Consider the following 22,543-nt stretch of genomic DNA (forward strand, 5'->3'; position numbering starts at 1 on the left):
TCTTTCTGTTGTTCCTGTGCCTGTGAGAGTTATCCCCAGGTACCCATACTTGTTAGGTTAGCTGCTGATAATAATAATTTCACTGCAAAGATAAATTTTGATGTGCTACCTATAAAAGTGACCTGACGTGGATCATTAGTTAAAAATAAACGGCAGTTCACCTCTTTTTTGGAATGCTATGTTACACAGGATGGCTAAAACATGCCTTTGGATGTTTGTATGCAGGCTCAGTCTCAGCTTGAGAACCATTACAGCACTTACGAGCAAAGGACACTCTCCTACCATCTTCCCTTTGTGTCAAATCAGCGGCTAATAACAAAACAGACAAGCCCTGTGTGCGTGTGTGTGTGGCAGCATGCATGGTGACCCTCAGAGGTCTCCCAACAAATGTTTTATCTACAAAATTAAAACAGAAAAAACACTCATCTGTAAACACTGATGATGTTATCAGAGGCTGGCAGAGGACTTAATTATGAATCAATGCCAAACTGGCGACCTGTCCAGAGTGCACGCTGCCTGTCGCCATATGGCAGCTGGGTTGCCCCCCACCGAAGTACTGGTGACATCAAAGAGATATAACATGACTAAAATGGAAATGGTTTCAATTCGGTTTCTTTAACGAGTGATATGAAACTGCAAGTTTTGGAATCAAGTTTGGAAATATTTTCGATTTGTTTAATGATCCACGATTCAGCTATAAAATGTTTGCGGCAAACTACCAAACTAGTAGCAGACTTCCTTTTTTTGTAAATATGATTTGTAACTTGTTTTTCCATCTTGATCAGAGAGAAATTTGTCTTAAAAAAAAATATCAATCCCCCGCTGCCAAAATCAACCAAGAGCAGATCAAATGAAAACATCAACGTGACAGCTCCGGCGCCACAAATTTAACAGACCTCCTGAAAAGAGACGTGTGCTGTGTGTCGGTTTATTTTGTAACATGATGTTTTTTTTGTGCAAAAAGAGAACAGAATGATTGGCAGTTTAAATGTACCTTTGGCTATAATGCCTTTGTCGCTACCTCCAGCACTCATCCTGAACTCTGACCCCAGATTCAACACCGTCTCCTGCCACCACACAGCCTCCCTTCACTATTAAAGACCAGCTTGGTTCTCAAGGACATCTCAGTCACACTTGTTGAAATTGCAGTAAAACCTTTTCAGCTCACTCCCCTATTATTCATTTCTATATTTAACCTTTGAAAATTCTTGCTAACATCTAAGCATTCCTCTGGTAATCGAGAATCAGAAGGGATGTATATAAATCCCATCTAATATATCAGTACATTAATTTTGAATGGCTTGCGGTTCTAATGCGTCACACTAAAGAAGCTAAATGTTCTTAATATACACCATTTGGTACTATAAAGAACAGCAACAAACTATACGGGGCAATTTTAGTCACTTTACACCTTAAACAGGCTGTTGAAATAGAAAAAGAAAAGCCCGGTGTTTAGCCCTAATGATTCTAATCATCTTCTAATTATCGTAGAGTGTGTATAATCTTATTACAGATGGAATTCACTCTTAAATCACTTACCCTTGGCTCTAAGGTACTTGGTCCAACCGGGAGTCATGCAGCCTGTGTCAGTGAAAAACAAGTGGGTTGGGGGTGATGGAGGGTGGGGGAATGGGCTTAGTCTGTTTCTGTGAAGGAACATCTGCCACGAACTCCAATACCCATTATCCCCAACCTTTAGAAAACCCCTCCAACACACATAGCCGCTGTATAATAGAAATCAACCCCCAACCCCTTTGAGACTCCAAAAGTCAAAAAGCAAAAGGACAGCTGACTGACAGAGGGGGATTAGTCACAACGAATCACATGCTTGCGCGGACACACATACACACCGCGCACACAAACCCACCACGCCTGTCTCACCCTGCCTGACACACAGTTCCTTCTTCTGATGGAGAATTAAGATAATGTCTCTTCTGCGATCCCCTGCGTCCACATCAAGTCCAGAAAATGTCCTTTTGACATCCACACACTAAAATAATGTTACTGCAGCAATAAACGGGCCAATAAAAAGATACACAGCCCCATCCGTACTCATACATATACATAAGGTGTCTGTCTGCAGGTAAATCTAACTCAGAGAGTCTGGCAGGATGCAGACAGCGTGGACGAGAAGTCTCCTTCAAGGCAGCAGTAACCTGGGAGACTGAGCGGAGAAGAGACACTCCAGAAAGAAAGAAAGAAAGACAGAAGCAGATTAATAAGCAGACAAGAAAGAATGCCCTTTTTTTGTTTGTTTTTTCCCCCAAATAGCTAGAGCACAGAGGATTCACACAACGAGCTATATTAAAAAAAAAAAAAGACAGAAAAAGAAGAAAAAAGAGAAAGATCGATGATGAAGCACAACATCTGGGACAAATACTTCCCCTGTGCTTCAGTCTGTCTCTCCTGGGCTCATTCACTCCATTTGGCAAAAATGCTGTGGCAACACAAGGGCCACGGATCCATCAAAAATGGGTAATGCTTACAGTAATTATCATAAAACACACATACACACACACAAGAGAGATGGTGGAAACTGAATATTTATGGAGAAAAGTTCAGCGACAGCTTCTGCTTTGTCTTTTTATTTCCTGCTCAGACATTGTCACAAGTATTGGTCTAGATGAATACTCAACACACAGATGGTTTCATTATTAATAATCACACAAAGTAAACAGATGCAAATAGACATGCATTTGTGTACACAACGATGCATTAGGAGCAAGAAAACAACAACAACAACAAAATAGATTTGACTTATCAATAAAATAGACTTCTATTTTTCCAAGTGGGAGAGTGTGGAGAAGGGTCCAAGGGACAGAGGTGACTGGTTTCTTGAGGCAGTGCTGGTTAACCATTATCCCTTTTTAGAGGGCCAAGCTCAGGCCGTCTGATCCCTGCTGGTACCTGATGTTTCTCCAAAATGTAGGACAGTGTCACTGCTCCTCTGTTACACACTCACAGGAAAGAAAGACACAGGGTAAAAGAGGTGCTGAAGAGGTAAGTATTGAAGGGAAAAGGTGTTTTTCTCTGAAGGTGCTGTGCTCGGTGCCTCTAATCTGGTTCCTTTCTGGGTTGGTTCTCTATTGGGTTTTTGAGGGTGTGTTTCTCGGTGCTGACTCATCCCCCTCTTCCTCCACTCTGGTTTAGTCTGTCAGTCGCTCAATAATCAGAAATCCCCCCACAATAAACTCTTCATTGCTCCTTCTCTCTCGCCCTCTCTTCTTTATCCCCCAGTCTTCAACTTGTTCTGGAGACGAAAACAGAAAAGAAAAGAGCATTAGAGAGATGGAAAAGTCAAACAAAAGTATCAAAAAGAGAAAAAATAAAACAACAGAAGAAAATATTATTTCGCACACGAGAGATGAGACAACGGGAGGAGGGCCTGAGAGTACAATAAAGGACAAGAGGATGAAGTGAGGTTGAGAAGCAGAGAAAGGACCCAAGGGCACTGGATTCCATGTTAGTGATAAGTGCAACCACAAATCCCCAGTACTCCCTGTCAATAACCATTTGAACCGGCCTATTGCTGCAGATGCCACTGGATGAAATCTGCCCAAGAGAAGACGAGTAAGGAGGGGGGAGGAAGAAGAAACAAGGGACTTAAGAGGGGAATCAAGTAGACAGAACAAAACAAAGAAAATATATTTTCTTCCTCACTGACTAACTTAATAACTGTTGTGGATCCATGGTTGTGTCCCCCAAAAGAATCCCAGTTTATTTTCCACACTATCGATCTAACCATAAAATGATTACAGATAAAAGAAGCTGCTTGGCTGCATCATCCATGTTACGACAAAAAGCAGAAAACAACCACACGATGGTTCCAGTTTATTACAACTTACGTTCTGAAACAAAGCAAATGATCTTTAACAGGGCTGTCAAAATTGAGAGCAAACAAAACAACTGCTGTGTAATGCCCTCCGCTATCTTAGGTTAATTGGTCACATGACTGCATCACATGACTAAAATGCGTCATTGTTTTTGAAAAGGGTTCGCTGGCCATACTGCGACGCCAAAACTGCGTTTTTAAATGGATCCACTTTGGAGAGCGTTTTCAAAACGCTCTGTTTTCCTTGACCGAAAACGCAGTCTCAGTGTGGACGGAAGGCCAAAACGGAGAGAAAAAGAAACGAAAACCTATTAGTGTGGACATGGCCTTAATCTTTGCAGTGCCGTTGTCACAGATGTGTAGAATCAAGCACCTAGCCCTGCAGTCTGCCTACACAAGCATTTGTTTAAAAAAAAAAAAAAAGGACGTTCTAAAGAGCTCACTGAAGTTGAGTGCGTGAAATTTCTTCCCCTTCTAGATATTTCACGGTCAACTGTAAGTGAAAAGTGGAAGTGTTTAGAGCCACAGCCAGACCATTTATTAACATCAGCACGAAAACTGTGTGCTGGGAGCTTCAGGCCATTGGTTTCTATGGCTGAGCAGCTCCTGTAATGTGAGATGTAGGGACCCAGTACTTTTCAATTCAATTCTGTTCTATAAATATAGCACAAAATCACAACAACGGTCACCTCAAGGTGCTTTATATTGTACGGTAAAGACCCTACAATAATAAAGACAAGGCCCAAACAATCAGACGATCCCCCCTATGAGCAAGTACTTCCTTTTAAGAGGAAGAAACTTCTGGCAGAACCAGACTCAGGGAGGAAGCTATCTGCCATTACCGTTTTGGGATAAGTGAAGAGAGATGTAATTAATACATTTAGTACAGTAACGCCTTACATTACTTTGTTTCTAGGTGTAAGTGATGTTTAAACAGAGAGTGAAAAGGATACTTTTATACAGGAACACTATACAGTGTAGCTTTCAATTGATTATTTATCAACCATGAAAGAATAGATCTACATAAATTAAAATCAGATACATTCAGTGCTATTTATTCAGCCTCAGTTACATTCATTGACTCACAACAAGTGCTTCCTGCTGTGTTAACAGTCACAGAAATCCCAATCATCTGATTTAAATCTGTCGCCAGCCCCATCAACGTCATCCTTTTGCAACTCTACGCCGCTCTTATTTTTAGATTACTCTTTAGGAAGTCCGATTCTGATGAGCTGCACATGCACATTTGTTATGCGTACTGGCCCTCATCCACTGGAACCACTTCAGCTTGATTTTGGGAAAGAGGGACAAGCTCGCAGGAGCCAAATCTGGCAAGTTTGGCGAATAGGGTGTGATGACTGTGTTGGTGTTGCCAAAAAGCTCCTGCGTTTTCAGTGCATAATGACATGGTCACAGTTCAGTTATTTGCACCAAATGTTCTCCCTCAGATGCCCCAGAGTGTTACAGTAAAACTCAGTGTCGATAGTCTCACCCTGGGGGATGAATTCAAATTCAACACAACGCTGTGAATGTTGGTCACAACCTGACGGTCACGCTTAGACACGGCAGGCTGTCTGGACTCTAAAGTGTAGGTGGAGATCCCTTTCCCTTTCATCACACATCAATTGATGCATGCTTTCTGCACACATTTGAGGTATATGGTGAAATTAAAGTGCGCATGTGAGGGAGGTCAAAACGTGAATTCTGCCACAGATCCCTGCTCGTCCACTACATTTTAGCACTGGAATTACAAACAATGAGACAGCGGGGCAGGCATTAGCCTTTATTCTTAAGAATCTTTTAAATTAGGAGCAAACACATGTGCTATGTCAAGAGGTAACAGCGAAGTGTTGACAAATTAAATTATAAGAGTACTTAAGAGCATTTGACTGAAATGTTTTGTATAATAAGGAAGCCACTTTTCATTTCATTCCCTTTAATATAAGGATAAGAAAACACAGCACATTTGGAAACCACAAACAGCAGCTGAGCTTACCCATTGAGAGCAAAAAGGAGATGGAAGGGTCAGTCTAAAAAATGAAGTGCAGAACGAAAAGATAGGGAGCAAAAGGCAGTCATGCAGCGAGAATATGGAATGAGAAGGAAGGCAGCGGATGGAGAGATCGGACTCGATGATAAACTCCTGTTCATAGAGCGAAGGAGAAGGAAGGAGACTTTATCTGTCCTTCGACTGCCTCTTTCTCACTGGTTGCTATCAGACCTGTTAAGTGCTGAATGCATTAGAAATGTGACTAGGGATGAAGGGATAGTGGATGGAGGAAGTGGAGGAGAGATGGTGGCGGGGCGCAGAGGGCACAAAAGACAACGAAAGTGGGTCTAAATGTTATCACTGACTGTGGCGATAAGAACGCTAATTATCAGTGACAAAGGCTGGGCAGCTGACAACGCCTCCGTCTCGGCTGGCTCCAGACGAGGGGTCAATATTGCAAAATCTAAAATTTGACAGATTTTGTTTTTATCCTTGCTAAGATGGCATCTGCTACATCACTATCTACACCCATGGCGCTGCAGTTTAAGGTGGAATTTCGGATCTGAAGGGAAAGGACGAGGAAGGGGAAAGGGATTTTGTCATGTGAAAACCGTCTGAGCTATGCTATCGAGTGTCTTTGACGCAGAGAGGGCAAGAGGATGAGAGACGTCTGTTAGAGGGCACGCTTGGATCTTGTGACCTCCAGAGGTCAAAGTCATGTCCTTTGACATTTGTTTGTAGAAGAGCTTCCTGCTCGGTTCTGATAAAGCTGTGTAAACATCCTAATCATGAAGCTGCATCAGCTCATATCAATCCCACTTCGTTCCTCCCTCCCCTCGATTTTGTCGGCTGTGTAATTCCGCATATTATTTCCTTTAAAGCCTTATCACAGAACTGTTTCTTTTGCACCTAATGACTTTAAAAGTAAGTCTTAGCCCGATAAGCAAAGACGAACAGGAGTGCGCTGTGATTGCTGCAAGGTGATAAACACAAGCGGATTACCATATCGTGTTCGCTTGCAAACAATTTACAAGATCATAACAGCATTCGCAATGTGAACATACCCTCGCTGAATCTTGACGAGGCTACATGTAGCCTCGACTTAAACACACGTACGCATCCATGTTTGTGCGATGAATAAAACATTCGGCAATTTACATGACATATAGCTTAAAAATCTGCCTGCATCTGACTTTTAGATCTAATATTAATACCCACGAGAGTGAGCGAGAGACACAAAACTCACTTTTCCCCATTTCCGGGAAAACAATGCAATTGCAAAAAAATCTAATAGAAAAGCTCTATGAATGCAAATTGAGTCTTTTTTGGGGGGCAATGGATGTTACATATTGCAAAGTGAGAGCGGAGAATCAAGTTAATACCAACCTGAGTGACATTACTATTAGCATACAGAGTTTGACTGCACAAGACAGAGGGCAAAAAAACATTTACACTTCTCAATGAAAGAAAAGAGAGCACGGAGAGGACAAGGGTATTCAACTAAGCAGAAGCTACTCCCTTGGTCTTATTGCATTAAAACGCACACATACACAGTTGGGGGGAATGCCTGTGTCAGCAGGTATTATGGAAATAGGCCGTGAGGTTTAAACTGGCTATCTGGACTGAGCTTTATTCAGGCGCCAGTAGCCTGGTGGAAATCATATTCTACTGTCTAAAAGCAAGGAGCCAGCATATGTAAATGGATGCCAGTGTGTTTCATCATATGATTTAATTTAGAAAAGGGGAATGACCACTGGGGTGTAGCTACTATACACATCTACGAGCTAAATGACGTAAGCTGTAGGCTCATTTGTAATCCACACAAAGCTTCCACTTCCTCTACGCTATCAAGCTAGGAAGCTCAACAACTTACTTATTATCTGCCCGTGAGGGTGCATGCACAAACTTGTCATTCTTTTCAAAGAAAAAGAAAAGTTATTGTGGAAGGTTTGTCGGCATTCAAGTATATGTTTTATACAACAATCCAGCTGCAAACAAAGAAATGTCTTCTTTCTTTTTTTAAATCAAGCATGAAATAAACACAGTTGCAATTAAAATACTTACAATAACAATAATTAGCATTCAACCCTACTGAGTACATAAAGGTTGAAGCGTACAGCTTTTTTCCCCCAATTACAATTGTATAACATGAGTGGCCTAATTAATTTCATAAGTAAATTCAGAATTAACAAGTATAACAAGTCATGTTTGAATGAAAACAGCTAGGACAAATACCCACCTGTTTGGCATCGTTGACACACTGCAGATAACGGGCTGCTATGTTGGAGCAGTGAAGGGTTTTCCCCACATTCTCTTTGTAGCATGTGAGGATTTGTTCCTGCAGGTCTGCACACACCGGATACGCCTCATACCTCCTGCAGGGGAGAAAAGGGGAACAGAATAGTGTGTAAATAGGGGAAAATACGGTGTTAGACAGGATGGGAGGAAGGAACAGTCCAAGTGATGAGAGTTACAGGAAAGGATCAACTCGCAAGAACAGTTGAAAAAGATAAAGGTGAAAAGAAAAAAATGACTAAATATATAAAGCATTAACACGGGCAATCCAGAGGAGTTCACGAAATGTGTGACGCGACATAGAAAACTTCAGAACAAAAGAAGAGTATTAAATATATATTACGAGTGAGGAAACAGACTTTTTACCTCCAGAGAGTTCATACTGTTATTAGAGCACACTGAGCTATACTACAATCTGCAGTGCCGAATAAACCCTTGCCTTTTCTATTATTACCATTGTTCCAGTCCAAAACACCTGAAGCAAGAATCAAAATTACTGTATCTGCTGGGAGAAAAGGTCAAAGTGCAGTTCAGCCCTCAGAGCATGGTGTGAAGACCATGCCAATGTGTACAACAATTTGTACAACATAAGTACCAACAGAGAGGCCAGAGGGTTTTTTTTGTTTGTTTTTTTAAAATCGGGCAATCGAGTGACAGTTTAATCCCCTGAATCGGGGGATCTGTTACTGTCTGGAGAGACTCCACAAGTCAGTGAGCTTCAGGTTAATTTAAACGTTCATGAGCAATTACATGTGGTATATTGGTTGTGGTGTGGGTCTCTGACCCAGAGTTTGTCATTGGACTCTAATTTTGGTTTATTATTAATTAATTATTCTCTGCTTTGTTTATAATCTCAGTTTTGAGTCTCTTCTTTTCTTAGTATGTCGTTAAGCCTAATTTTAGTTCTTGCACTCAGGTTTTGTAGTTTTGTATATTTTGAGTCCTGGAGTTTTAGTTTTAGTCTCTGGTAGGTGTTTCCTTGTTAGTTACTTCCTGTTTTATTTTGATAATCGCTTGTTTCATGTGCCTCATCTTCCCCTGTCCCATTATCTCTGATTTGTTCCTGCTGTGTTTCCTACCCATTTTCCTCTAGCCTCATTACCTTGTGTATTTATTGCCTTTACTTTTCAGGTCTCTCTTTGCCCTTTGTTGTGTCATCCCACTCTTTTCTATGTTCCTTTATTGATTAGTTTTATTATATAGTTTTCCAGGCCTTGTTCTGGGGTAGGTTTAAAGCTATGTTTATTTTCTTTAGTGCCAGCAATAACGCTGTTTTCCGGGTTTTGTGTTTAGGTCCACTACCGGCCTGCCACACAGCAAACCAGGGCAAAATTAGTCTCACTTCTCACCATTGTGTTTTTTTTAATAATAAGACAAAATAAAAGGTCCACAGAGGAATCTATTGATGACTCTGCCATATTTTATGAATCTGCTGGATCTATCTATGGATTCATAATGAGTTAATCCTTAAAAAAATTGGGAAGCTAACTGCTTCCAATGGAAAATTCTATCTTTTGGTATCCACAAAGAGTTTGTTGTCACTTGTAAGCTACACATCATTTCAAATTAGCAAGTACAAATTTGTCCTTGAGGTCTATGAGAGTTTTAGTGCTGCCGTCTTACCTTGTTGTGATTGATGCTACACCTAACTTCAGTGCATTTAAATGGGACTTTTTTCGACAGATGTATGCAAGAGTCCGAGCATTCAGCCAATCTAAGCAGTGGGACATCCTATCAGTGCTGGTGCCTTGCCCAGTGTTAACTGCTTTTGTCTGTCTCTTCGCACACCTCGTAAAAATCCATAATGACGACACAAGCACAAGCTAGGGCTATTATGCTAATGGTGGTGTCATCGTTTTGCTCACATCAGTGCCCAGGACACTCCATCTGCCTCACTAAACATGCCTTGCATGGGTGTGAAATACAAAGAGATTTTGCCCGTCAGCAACTCTGGAGATCTCAGAGGAATATTGGGAGGGGTGAATCCGAGCCCCTGTAGTCAGAATCAGATGTACGATTTGCCCCCTAGAGAGAGAAATCTCCCTACTGTTGGATACAGAGCAGAGGATTGGACGCATGGGTCATTACCCAGCGTTCAATGCAGCAGGAATGCTGTTGAAGTACCGATGTCTACATATGTGCACCTCCGCATGGTCATATTCATTAGGAGTGCCAAGAAAATCTTTAGTCCTTGTCAGTTCAGGTCAATGACAATTTGTGACGAGATGAGAAGTGGTCTCCACACATTCAACAATGTCAACGTGAGTGTGAATAATCAATACACTTTATTTATTGTCCAGTACTGTGCCTACTTGCTAAGATAAACAGTTTAAAGAAGTAATTGGAAATAACTCACTGAGAGACAGAGCATCTTGACTGACCGTGGCTTTTCATGGTGTGGCTCAACCCATTTTCAGCCTTTGAGAGCCAACATCACTCTCTGCTAGTTATACTTAATATATCAAGAATGTAGTCACATAGGTGGCACTGACCTTTCCCAAAAGGTAGAAGAACTTTTTACATTTTGCTTTATACAAGCATACTATAGGTCCATACACTCAAAGATACATGACATTTACCACTTTCAGTGCAGACTGGAACATTAAACCGTCGGGTGTAGAGAAGCTTCTGCATTTGTGGATCCATCAGGGAGAAATTCAGTCATTTGCTAGCAGGCATGACAAGGCCATTGCTCTGCGTCAGGGTATTGAACGATGACAGCAATGCTAGCAGAAATCGCTGCCATCCTATTCCTATGGATCCTGGTGCTCATTTATTACACCGCCTATGGGCATCTACAGGGACTAGAGCAGCCACATACACCCACTAATTACTTTCTTAAGCATTCGCTTTAATGCCAGGTGCATCCTGCTGATACAAACCACAGTGTTTATCACCAGTAATGGCCTCTGAGAGAGAGAGAGAAAGGACAGCAGAGGAAAGGAGGGAGGATATAGCAGAAGAGCTTGATGAGAAACTAAACAGTGGTACGTCTATTTTGCTTGCTCTCTGATTCTCTCTGAGAGGAAGGGACTGAGACAGTGGTTGAGTTAATCATAGAGACAATAACACTGTCACACACACTCTGTGGCGGCACGCTGCATCCTCTATCATCTATCATTAAGATTAACATTAAGTTCCTGCTGCTAACCACACAGAGCCCATAAGGGGACACTAAAGCCGTTCCTCCCTCCTCTTCAATTTTACATTAAATGCCCTCATGTCATTTGGTAATATATAACTGCTGTAGTGCTATGCAGCAAGGTGAGCAGATGCAAAAACAGCCAGAACCATTATAAGGCCACTCTTTCTTTGTATGTGTGAGACCCATGTATGAAAGAGTGCAACAAGAAAATATTCAGACCACTTTGTATTTTTCATACGGGGTCAGTCTTACACTAATAACCATTAAATTCATTTTTCCCCTCATAAATATGCATTCAGTATTCTTAATGAGGAAATTTAACCAAAACTGATAAGATAAAATATCACTTTGAAAGCACTCAGACTATTTATTATGAGACTTGAACTATAGCTTAGGTTCCTCCCATTTTCTGTGATCATCTTCAAGATATTTCTACATCTTGTAGAAAGTGGTTATAATTGAAAGGCGTGATCTAAGCTACAGGATTGAAGGAAATGCCTGCAGCTCTCAAAGACACATTTGCCTAAAAAAACAGATCCTAGAAAAGGTTCCCAAGAGCAGTCCTACTCCTTAATCCCTCAAAGGAATGTCTTGAGTTAGGTCCTTCTTAAGAGAGATCATTAAGAACCTATCAAGAAGTGTCACTCTGGCTGAACTCCAGTGATTAGCTGGGAAGATGGGACTCTACAAGGAACTTCCAAGAGCATAACCATCACTGGAGAACTTCGCCAATCTGGGCTTTATGGCAGAGTAGCAAGTCAGAAGCCTCTGCTCAATGAAAGACAGATGTAGGCCTGCTGGATTGTAGGAAAAGCGCCTAAAAAAATCTCAGAGTCATGATTTGATTAAACAGCAAGAGAACTGGTAGTCTCAAATCAAAGTGTCAAATCTGGTGGAAAAGCGGCACTGCTAATCACCTAAATGATACAATCCCAAATCAAACCATAAATGCACTTGTGTCATGGTGTGGGGGTGTTTTTCAGAATTAGAGACCAATCAGGCTTGAAGAAAAGCTGAAGAAGGGAAAGTATAAAAATAAACCTAATGAGAATCAGCTTAGGAGCGCCTAGGACCTCAGACTGGGTCAAAGGTTCACCTTCTAACAGGACAATGACCCTGTGCACAAATCCACTTGGCCCAATTAGATCCCTGACTTGAACCCATTCAATATCCCCGGAGAGCACCGAACTTGGCTGTCCATCCACAGTCTACATCCAGCATCGCAAAGCTTGAGAGGATGTGCAGAGAAGAATGGAAGATTATCTCCAAATCCAGGCATGCAACGCTTTTTGTATCATTTCCAGGTAGACTCAAAGCTGTGATCACTATCAAAGGTGCTTAAATACTGAGTAAAGTGTGTGAATGCTTATATTGTGTGGGGGGTTCATTCTAATGAATTTGAAGAAAAGGGCTTTATAATTTTTTGGTTTGTGTTTATGAGGAAAAAATGAATATAGGTTTTAAAATTGTATAAAATCAAGACCCCAAGTAATTCCTGTATTTTTCACAGTAGTCGTGTAGAACTACTCTCTCTCTCAATATAAGATTTTGAGAACCTAACAGAAAACAGAAGCCTTCTATTTCTCAGTTAATGTCCTCACATTATCAAGTTATTTTCTGCCTTGTTATGGAAATACACAAGTTTTCATACACAGTCACAGGCGAGCTGATTTGCAGCTTGTATTTAAATACAACTGGCAACAAAATCCCTAACTAAATAACCGCATCAAATACCCTACAAATCAAGCCAAACATTAGGTTCGGCATGTTGAAGTCATGAGCAGATAGTTCAAAGTATCAGGAGTCAAATGCTGTGAAGTAAATTCCTCCACTGTGGAAATCTCAGGGTATTATTAAAAAAAAATAGCGAAAAACAACTATGAATCATTCAGTTCCCGTGTAACCTGAGGAGCAAGGCATTTGTAAACAAGGACACTGTATCAAATACCCAAAGCAAACCATTTTTTAATTGTTTTAAAATGGTAGAATGGAAATGAAAAAAGGGCTGAAGGCCAGAGGCATGTGGGTATTTTTTTCATTGCTGGTTTGCTCTGAATGTATAATTTCTGTTTTGGTTAACATGCTGTGAATCATTTTGATCACTTCAGAGGACTCAGTGTTGGTTATTTTGGCCAGTAATTTCCCAACTTTTCTTATTTCTACCTCTGACCCCTTATATTTGTGAAACATGAAAAGAATTTCACAGAAGAAAAGCAAAACTTAGAGAAAATGTTGGTGCTAAAGTTTCAAACCTAATGGGCAAAAAATGTTAAAGCTCACTGTCTGATCGAGTATCAAAACTTTTCTTTCTTGTTTAAGGTATATTAAAAAAAAGCAATTTCTGCTTTGGTTATTATCCTTTAGAAAAGAACCATCTGTATTAACTTTACTCTACGTGAGACATTTTATGACATATATTTATTGTTTCTTTCATATAGCTGGAACAAATTTTCAGCAACAAGTGCATAGTGCTGATAGCAACTTTTCTATGTCAGTGCCACATGTAGCTGCAGCCAGATACACATCAGAAGAAAAGCAGCCAACGAAAAGCAATTGAAGCAAAGAGATAGAAAGCAAGGATCTGAATGTTTGATTTCTATGTGTGTCTAGATCCTGGGGAGGGGCAGCCAACAGTAATGTTCAGGCACACATACCCTCTAGATTAATCTTGTGAGCCTATCTGGTTTTCAAACTTTTCAAACCAAAATACCTGCTGCTACTTAAGATCCAGTGCCTTTTTAAGGTCAACCAAGTTTCCCTCAGATTGGATGTTCAGTTTCATCCTTAGTGCCTCTTTAGCTCAGCACAGTGTTAGCATAAGCCAGCTTCTTCATACTGACTCACTCAGTTTGAGAGCTGTTGATGCTTCCTAGTCCATCTGAAACCAAAAGACCGGTAACTTGCAATGTTGTGTACTGGCAGTTTTTTCTCTTTAGATGGGGGATTGTCTGCGCTTATGTTTAGTTGTGGTGAGGGCGATCGTGGCTCAAGAGTTAGCAGTTCGTCTTGTAATCAGAAGGTTGCCGGTTCGAGCCCCGGCTCGGACAGTTTTGGTCGTTGTGTCCTTGGCCAAGACACTTCACCTGCCGCCTACTGGTGATGGTCAGAAGGGCCGATGGCGCGATATGGAAGCCTCGCTTCTGTCAGTCTGCCCCAGGGCAGCTGTGGCTACAACTGTAGCTTGCCTCCACCAGTGTGTGAATGTGAGAGTGAATGAATAGTGGAATTGTAAAAGCGCTTTGAGGGTTTCCAAAAGCGCTATATAAATGCAATCCATTATTATTATTTTTCATAAATTCTATTAATTCCTTTGCTATCAATCAGGCAACTGGCCAAACAGACAGCAATTTCATTGGTAAGTTTTTTTTAAAGGTTTTTTTTTTAGGTAATATAATTTGTATGGAGAAGAAATGACACCATAAATTAACTCATAATTTTTTAGCGTGTGTTTAGCAAAAATACCCTATAGTAACATAAACTCTCAGGGTATACAGGGACATGTACCATTTGGTATCCACTGATCAAGGTTTATTAGCCTTCATAGTTAACCTAGTGTACTACCATTTGGTCATCTCTCACCATGAATAACTATGCTTAATGCATGCTTAAATATCAACAGATACAAAACTAGACTGCCAATAAATGTCCCAAAGTCTTTTACTCTCCCTCGTTCTTCCGTTTTCACTATATCTTCATCTATATCTTCCTTTTATGACTCTCTCCTTTATTCTCCTCCTCAGTCTCCAGGTCTCTATGGGATATGTAGCCAAATGCAGATGGCTATTATTTGCACTCTGTTTGTGATTGTAAGTCTGCACTCCTGTGCTCCAGAGACAGTAAATCTAAACAGTCATATAGGGGTCTTGACTCAAGGCATCAGTAGCACTAAAGGTCTCTATAACAACTCCTTATTCAGCCCTGCCCCCAACATACATACATACACACACATAATCCAAGTCCCTATTGCCTTGATCCAGTGATAGAAGCAAGAGTGAAACAAAGAATGAAGCCAGCTTGGATTGTTATATTACAATTTCCTAGCTGTGTGACACTGGACAGAAACAAAACGCAAATAGTATTTACAGAGAAATGATGGTAGTTCAAGGAAAGAAGAGCCATCTCCTCATACACATATGTAAAGTAACACCTTAGGAGAGAAGAAAAAATACTGAAATGCTGAAATAATATGAGACACTCGATGTGTTCCACTTAACATGTAACAAAGCAGAACACATCACATGCCCACTCTCACTGTCCGTCTCCCTCTTTAAGGTGTGTATCATTTTATTATAATCCCCCCTTTCACGCCTCGCACTACCCAAGTCAGCACATTTGCATGGAGGGGGCATATTCTGATGGATTTACGGCTGAGTCTACATTCTGCAAAGAACATATTGACTGGAAGCTGGGGGATGTATGGAGATCGATGTCTGGATTTTCATACAATATGCATGTGTAAAGCCAATAGAGAGTACGAGGAACAGAATCGGTCCATTTTTCAAACTAACATATATTGACCATGACTACCATCTGTTGTAACGTCGCAGAGCCATGCAACAAAATGACATTCATAGATCTCAGTTACCAACGCAGCATGCTTCAATAGCCGAACAAGGTGTGTGATACATGTGCAAACAGGTACAGGTCATCTGTCATAATTTCAGAAACATTACAAGTTTGAAGAAAAACTAGAAAAGCAGCTCAAAGGGATATGCGTGGATGCAGATGGACGGTGAAGGCAGGGCTGAAAGAGATCCCCTTTTAACTCCTGTTGATAGCAGTGGTCGTTTGCTAATAGAAAATACTGCTTGCACGAAATCACAAGAGAAGACTGCTGTGGAAGTTTTCTCTTTAACGGCAATAAGAGCACTACTTTCTCCCTATAACATGCTAAATTTAGACTGACACTGGACAAAAGGCAATGCACCACTAGCTGAGTAATGATAATAGCTGAAACCGGGCAGAAAGGAACAGAAAGTAGTGAAGCACACTTGTACTAATCAGTCAGTGGCAGAAAAAAGTAATTGCAGAATCTCTTTCTCAGAGTACAGAAGAGGATTGTCAAGTGGCACCCCCCCCCCCCCTCCCCCAAAGATGTCAGGTGGACTCAAGTCATCAGCATAACCTCTTGTGTTCAAATTATTCAATACTCAATTATACAAACACGGATACTCTTATAATACTTCATCAAATTAAACTGCTTGGTCAGCTTGGAATGAGCTAATAATTCACCACTGTAAGCAATACATTTTGTTTTGTTGTTATTTTTATTTATTCATTTTTTATGGAGCCTGACTGACATGTTGGCCAATATTAGCTATTTGCCGATACATTGGTATCAGCATTTACCGCAGCTGTTGCAATTTCTTTTTTCTTTTTAAAAAGCAAAGAAGAAATGGGGAAAAACACCCTTCAACCATGTTATGAGTGTTGATGTTGCAGTATTTTCCACCAGGGGGCACTCTTCCCCGTTCAAAACACATGGTTGGAACGCAACACTTACCCTCCGCTTGACAGCATAAATGAATAAATAAACAACCACATATAACAAATGTTAGGGAAATCCATTTACATTTCATGTGTGTCAACCTATCGGTTGATATATCAGATTTTTTTTTATCATCATTATCAGCCTTAAAAATCCTATATCTGTCAGGCTCTACTTTTTTATCATTCATGTCTTACTTATCAACTACTGCTTTTCATTAACTTTTCAGCCCAAACCTGTTCGCGCCAACTTTTTTTTCTAATTAAACTGTCAATTTTTAGATTCGTTGTGATAATCTTTTCACTCACCCCTTAGGATATTTGTACCTCTGGCTTTGAATCACTGCTCTTTATAATCAAACAGTAGCTTCCAACATCTTAGCCTGAATTAAAAAAAAACACTGAAACTGGCAATATCTGTTTAAAATCGGTTAGTTTATGAACAATAAATGTGTATTTTTAAAAAAAAAGATAACAACTCTGCGCACTCCACTGATTTGGGGGTTAAAATACCGTGAACTGTAACAGCCACAGTTCAAGTGTGACTGGAGACCTTTGTTGAGTCTCCCATTTTCTACAAATTACAGTTCTGACGCTTTGGGACTGATGATTACCTGAGACTTTTTCCACAAAGACATACAGTAATGCTGAAAGACATTTAGTCGAGTTTCAATAATAATAATAATAATAATGTTAATGACTAAAAAACACTTTTGCAAACAAGTTGCTACTGTTGATTCTGAGGAATCCATATCCTTCAAGCGTAAAGGATTTTTTTCCTCCATTTAACTCCTGAAACACAATCTGTTATCATTAAAAAGTCCTTAACCATAAATAGGAAGAAGTCTTTGATGGCCTAATTTCGTTAAGTTTTACATGTTGCCAGAAATCATCTTACGTCGTGTCTAACCCATTTTTTTTTGTTATAAACATCGACAGTATGGATTACTCTCGGCTGCCACCAGACTGAAATCCCAATCACCACATTGTCTATTTATCATCATTTGGATCCGCTCAGGGGTTAATAGGGTTAAAGGGTGGACGCCGGTTCCCCCTTAAAAAGCCCTCATGTTCTCTCTAGTTAAGGCAGGCGTCAGTAATAAGAGGAGTAAATAAATACAAATGATCCAGTTAAGGAGAAAAATGACACGCATTTCACTCTTGCTGCTTTTAAAAAGCGGACCTGAGTGACCCCCTGCAGTGAAATCCATCAGCATGGATGAGAGATTGAATGAGTAGAGAGAGGAAAGGACACAGACTGAGGCAGATTCAAGAAAACTGTGAGGGATAACAGACTGGAGAGTGAGGGAGGCAGACGATAACGAAGAGGGTGAAAGTAAAACAGATTTAAATGAAGACAGAAAACACTGTTCCTACATTAAGTGGGAGGCAGAGAAGGATGAGTGGGTCAGAGAAAGAAGACAGGGCATGTGTAACCTTTCTGACCTTCTTAAGACACACTTTTAGAAGGAGACTAGCAGAAAAATGCGTGTTACACACACATACATATATTAAAATGTTAAAAAGAAACAAGATTAAATAAAATAAATTACATAATATAAATGCTGTACATCAGTTCATTTCTTTTCCTTCATTAAAGTCTATATGTCTTAAAATACATGAAAATACACTGAAAGGCAATGAAAGTATTGAGTGGGTTTGCCAACCACTTTCAGTACAGCACAGTCACTAAATAAGCTACTAAAAAGTGTGTATGTGCATCGTCTCTCCATTCCTGCGCCCACACAGGTCTTTTAAATTGTATGTGCTTTTTACAGCTAGCAAAGCGAAGCTCTTAAGGCCCAAAGAAGAGCTTTTAAAGCAGTTATTGACTTCTGTCTCCTCAGCTGACCACCATCTTGTCCTTGCGCCCGGGTTGCCTAGCTACAGAATGGTGGTTCACCCTTACCTGACAGAGGGGTCAAAACTCCCTTACCTCACAGACTACTTTACAGGAAAAAAAAAAAAAACACATCTATGACTACAGCACTTTGAAATTATTTGTCAGCTAAATTAATTCCTGTCATTTTCAGTAATTAAATGTGCTGCTTGGCACAATTAAATATCCATAAATTATTGCTTAATTAATTCTGGGACATCAGTATTATTTCCTTAAACAAAACAAAAAAAGAACTGCAGAGAAAATGGAAAGCCTCTACCTGGCTCTGCGCCTTATTTACATTTTGAAGCAGCAGGGTGAATTTTTAGGGAACCCCCTGGATTTCTTCTGTTTGGTTAGATAAAGAAAAGGCACAACGCAATAGTCCTGCAATGGCTTGTTGCAGGACTGTTTTATTGGATTGCATTAGGTTGCATGGAACTTCTCGGTTTTGTGTCCACAACTACTGTTACAAGAGAAAATCATATAATTTTTAAATCTAGGCAAAACCCAAATTAAATGAGGACCATTTTTCACTGATGAGAAACAGTCCTCATTTGTAATACGTTGCTGAAAGAGGGATAAGTGGGTTCGACGTTCCCACTCATTACCCGGAGGAGAAGATGGGCTGTCATATCTGGTCTTCTTGACCGAGGCAGTACAGTACACCCGTGTTGTGCAGGAAAACAGCGAGTCATTTGTATTCAACAAGTTTTACTTCACTCCTCCTCATTCCACCTTTTTGCGTGTGTGGAAAGACGAAGTGAGGACAGCAGCTGCTGTTATTGTCAACTGGATTAAATTTAAAAAGAAAAGAAAAAGAAGGTTTATTCAAAAGAACTAAAAAAATAAACAAAAGACAAAGGGAGCGAGCGTATAGCCTTAGGGAAGAGAGGAGTGACAGTGAAGTGGAAGAATACAATTATATGGGAAAAACAAACATCCCAGGCATAGACATGCATACGTTCAGTTATGAACCAAAAAAATAAATAAATGTGTGGAAATATATTTCATTCTCTGATCTTTGACAAATGCCACCATCAAGACCCAAAACTTGGAGAGAGATTTCAGGCAGGGGATGGAGAAGATTAGTAACAGCGGTCTCAGTTCCTTATAGTACACACAGCCATGTCAGATCAACTATTCACCATTCGGAGATACCCCGGTCCCATCTCAATTCCGCAGGGACCCTGGACAAACACAGAGTGACCAGCTTCAACAAAGCAGTTCAAAGCCCCGCCAAAGGTTAGCTCTGACAGGAGGCTTAGGGCCACGCCATCGTTCTTTCATCACACATCTAACATAACATTTTTCTCAATGCCTGTCATCTTACATTTCAAACTAAAGCCTCCGCTGGATTGCTTTAGCCAACAAACACAGAGCACGCACGTGCTCACCCACTACCGGTCAGATGTCCCCCATGCACGCGTATGTAATGTGAGCAGTTTCAGACGCATTAATCCTCACATACATGTAGCACAGTAAAGGTCACACATTCAGAGCTGGACAGTCAGATAATGCATCGGTCTTTGATAAACAACTGGTGGCGAATGTGGCAGCATATAAATCAGAAGCACAGAAAGATAGCCTCCTTTTTTACAGGCAACTGGGAACTCTTATCTGGAGTCAGTGTCAAGGAGAAAGCGAATAAAAGCTTCGATCCTACACGTACATGTTTGTCTCTAAAATGCTGTGTGATTACATTATTTGTCTTGTTGTGTGTTATGCACTTTTGCATTAATTCAGAAGAGGTGTTGATCCCCTGCAGCTTATGATTCATGTATGATTTCAGACACTGCAGGGGCCAATTTGCTGTTTTAGCTGTATTTGATCATACTCGCCTCAGACAATATTTTTCATGTTTGGGGGGAAAAAAAATCTTAAGTGATGTAGAAGTGCATGAGTATTGCTCTGCTTTTATGTGCAAAATAATGTGACAAAGTCTGACAGAAAATACAACTGTAAAAAAAAGGAAAAAAGAAAAGCTGGCGTATACCCTTTGGAATTACCAGGATGTCTGATCTGATTTATTAAAAGGAGATATGGTCTGATCCTTTTATAAGACACAAATATTCTTAACAAATGCAATCTGACAAAAAAAAAAAAAAAAAAAAAAAACACACATAAAACTCAAGTTACTGTTTCTTTGAGGAAACCAATTTAATTCTCGAAATTAATAACGCGTAGAATCTCTAGCAGCAATATCATCAATCAGATGTTGCTGCCTACGAGACTGCAGTGACATAACCGTGACATCCACTCCAAATTGGTCTATTGTGGATTGGTGAACACTCACAGACGCTTCTGCAGCCTTTCTAGCTGTGTGCATCTTCATAAGGTTTCCTCTAGGATCCTGTGCAGATTCTAAAACCAATCATTTTTAAGAAGAGGTGAGTTTGTCAGTAATAAGGCTCCTCGTCTTAATTGTCTTTATTTATAGGGAGTGGCACCTCTTTAGTGTGCTCCTTGACCGGAGCTTCTGACTCCAAGTTGGCAGTAAACTTCCTTTTTATGTAAGAATATTTGTTATGAGTTCATATTTACGAGTAAAAACTTTAGTTTAATTCCAAAGCCCTTTTTTGCCAACTGCAGATATACCCATATCGTTCTATATACAGATATGTGCGTGTGTGATTGTATGTGTGTGGATGTAATGAGGTCAGAGTGATGCAGTAGCGTTCCGGTTGGGAGAGCTCCATCATTCAGAGAATTCTCTGGCGGGAATTCTGCAGGAGAACGGCGGGGAACAGCTGTACCGTACACATACACAAAAACAAGCACACATATACACTGCTTCATATTTGCACGCACACACACCATTCCCTACCCCGAATGCCTACCTCTCACACTTTAATTTATTTCTTTCAACCTCGCCAAGGAAAATGACCACGGTGTACCACTGCAATGAATGGAACATCTGTACTCTGGCGCACATTTAAAAAGGAAACACGGGAATGAAATTTTCATCTCAGTGTAATTGAATTCAATCTTTTTTTCTTTTTTGTTGCTGCCAAGAATATCTGATCATGGACAAATGGAAATCACCTGTACTACCAATCTAGCCTCAAACCAAAGTAATTATTTCCCACCTATTAAAGTAAACCCAAATAATCTGCATATGGACAGATGCTGCTAGCTGTGGCCTGAAACACCCACCCTCCCTCAAATCCCATCCACGATTGAAACCTGATTTAGCTGTCTTGTTCCAATCCCAGTGTCACAAAGCAATAAGTAAACTCCAACCAGACAAGGTCATAATTAATTCTTCCAAAGACATGCATTAAGCTGTTATAACCCTTGGCAGTCATCAACATCTGGTTTCACAAGTCTCTTCTATTAATATAAATTGCAGTCTAATAAAAGACCTAATACTCAGTGGCACTGACATGAGCTAAAGTGGGGAAATAAAGACATTCTAAGAAAGATGTCATCTCCCACACTTCATACAATCCCATATTAACATATCAAATGATAATTCTACCAAGTATGGATAAGGCACTGGCTCTATTTTTTTTTTCTTTATCTCAAGGGGGCATTTTCAGCTCCGAGGAAATCAAAAGCCTCAGTGAGACAAAAAATATTTTCTTTTATTACTCAATAGAGGCTACAGATAGCATCTTATCTCTGCAGGGTCTGTCATAAGCTTTGAGGAAAGACACACATTGTGCTCACAGAAGCTGTTCATCATATGAGACCATACAAACATACACAGTGATGCATGAACTTACACACATAAACAAGGATGGGCCAAACACTCCCTGTTAAATCCAATTAAACCTCTGCTCCGATCTCCTCAATGCATCCCTGCTCCTGTCTTGTAACACCAGACCTTCCCGCCATTTCATTAACACACACACACACACACACACACACACACACACACACACACACACACACACACACACACACACACAC

The 22,543-nt window shown here is 40.3% G+C and overlaps 1 protein-coding gene across 5 annotated transcripts in view; it reads right to left on the bottom strand.

Moving 5' to 3' along the window:
• Positions 1 to 2,557: 2,557 nt before the first annotated feature.
• The window catches only part of chchd3a (coiled-coil-helix-coiled-coil-helix domain containing 3a), an 80,062-nt gene continuing 60,076 nt past the window's right edge, over positions 2,558 to 22,543 (bottom strand). For 3 of the 5 annotated variants that reach the window (XM_005733440.1, XM_005733437.1, XM_005733436.1), the window contains 3 exons: positions 8,062 to 8,197; positions 7,696 to 7,736; positions 2,558 to 3,250 (listed from right to left, as the gene is read on the bottom strand). In XM_005733440.1, the coding sequence (XP_005733497.1) occupies positions 3,241 to 3,250; positions 7,696 to 7,736; positions 8,062 to 8,197 (187 nt within the window). In that variant the 3' untranslated portion in view covers positions 2,558 to 3,240. The remainder of the gene's footprint in view (positions 3,251 to 7,695; positions 7,737 to 8,061; positions 8,198 to 22,543) is intronic. The other 2 variants (XM_005733439.1, XM_005733438.1) reach the window with 1 other exon arrangement.

Source organism: Pundamilia nyererei, unplaced genomic scaffold (assembly GCF_000239375.1).
Source record: "Pundamilia nyererei isolate P.nyererei 1_Seehausen unplaced genomic scaffold, PunNye1.0 scaffold00052, whole genome shotgun sequence".
NCBI classification, from domain to species: domain Eukaryota; kingdom Metazoa; phylum Chordata; class Actinopteri; order Cichliformes; family Cichlidae; genus Pundamilia; species Pundamilia nyererei.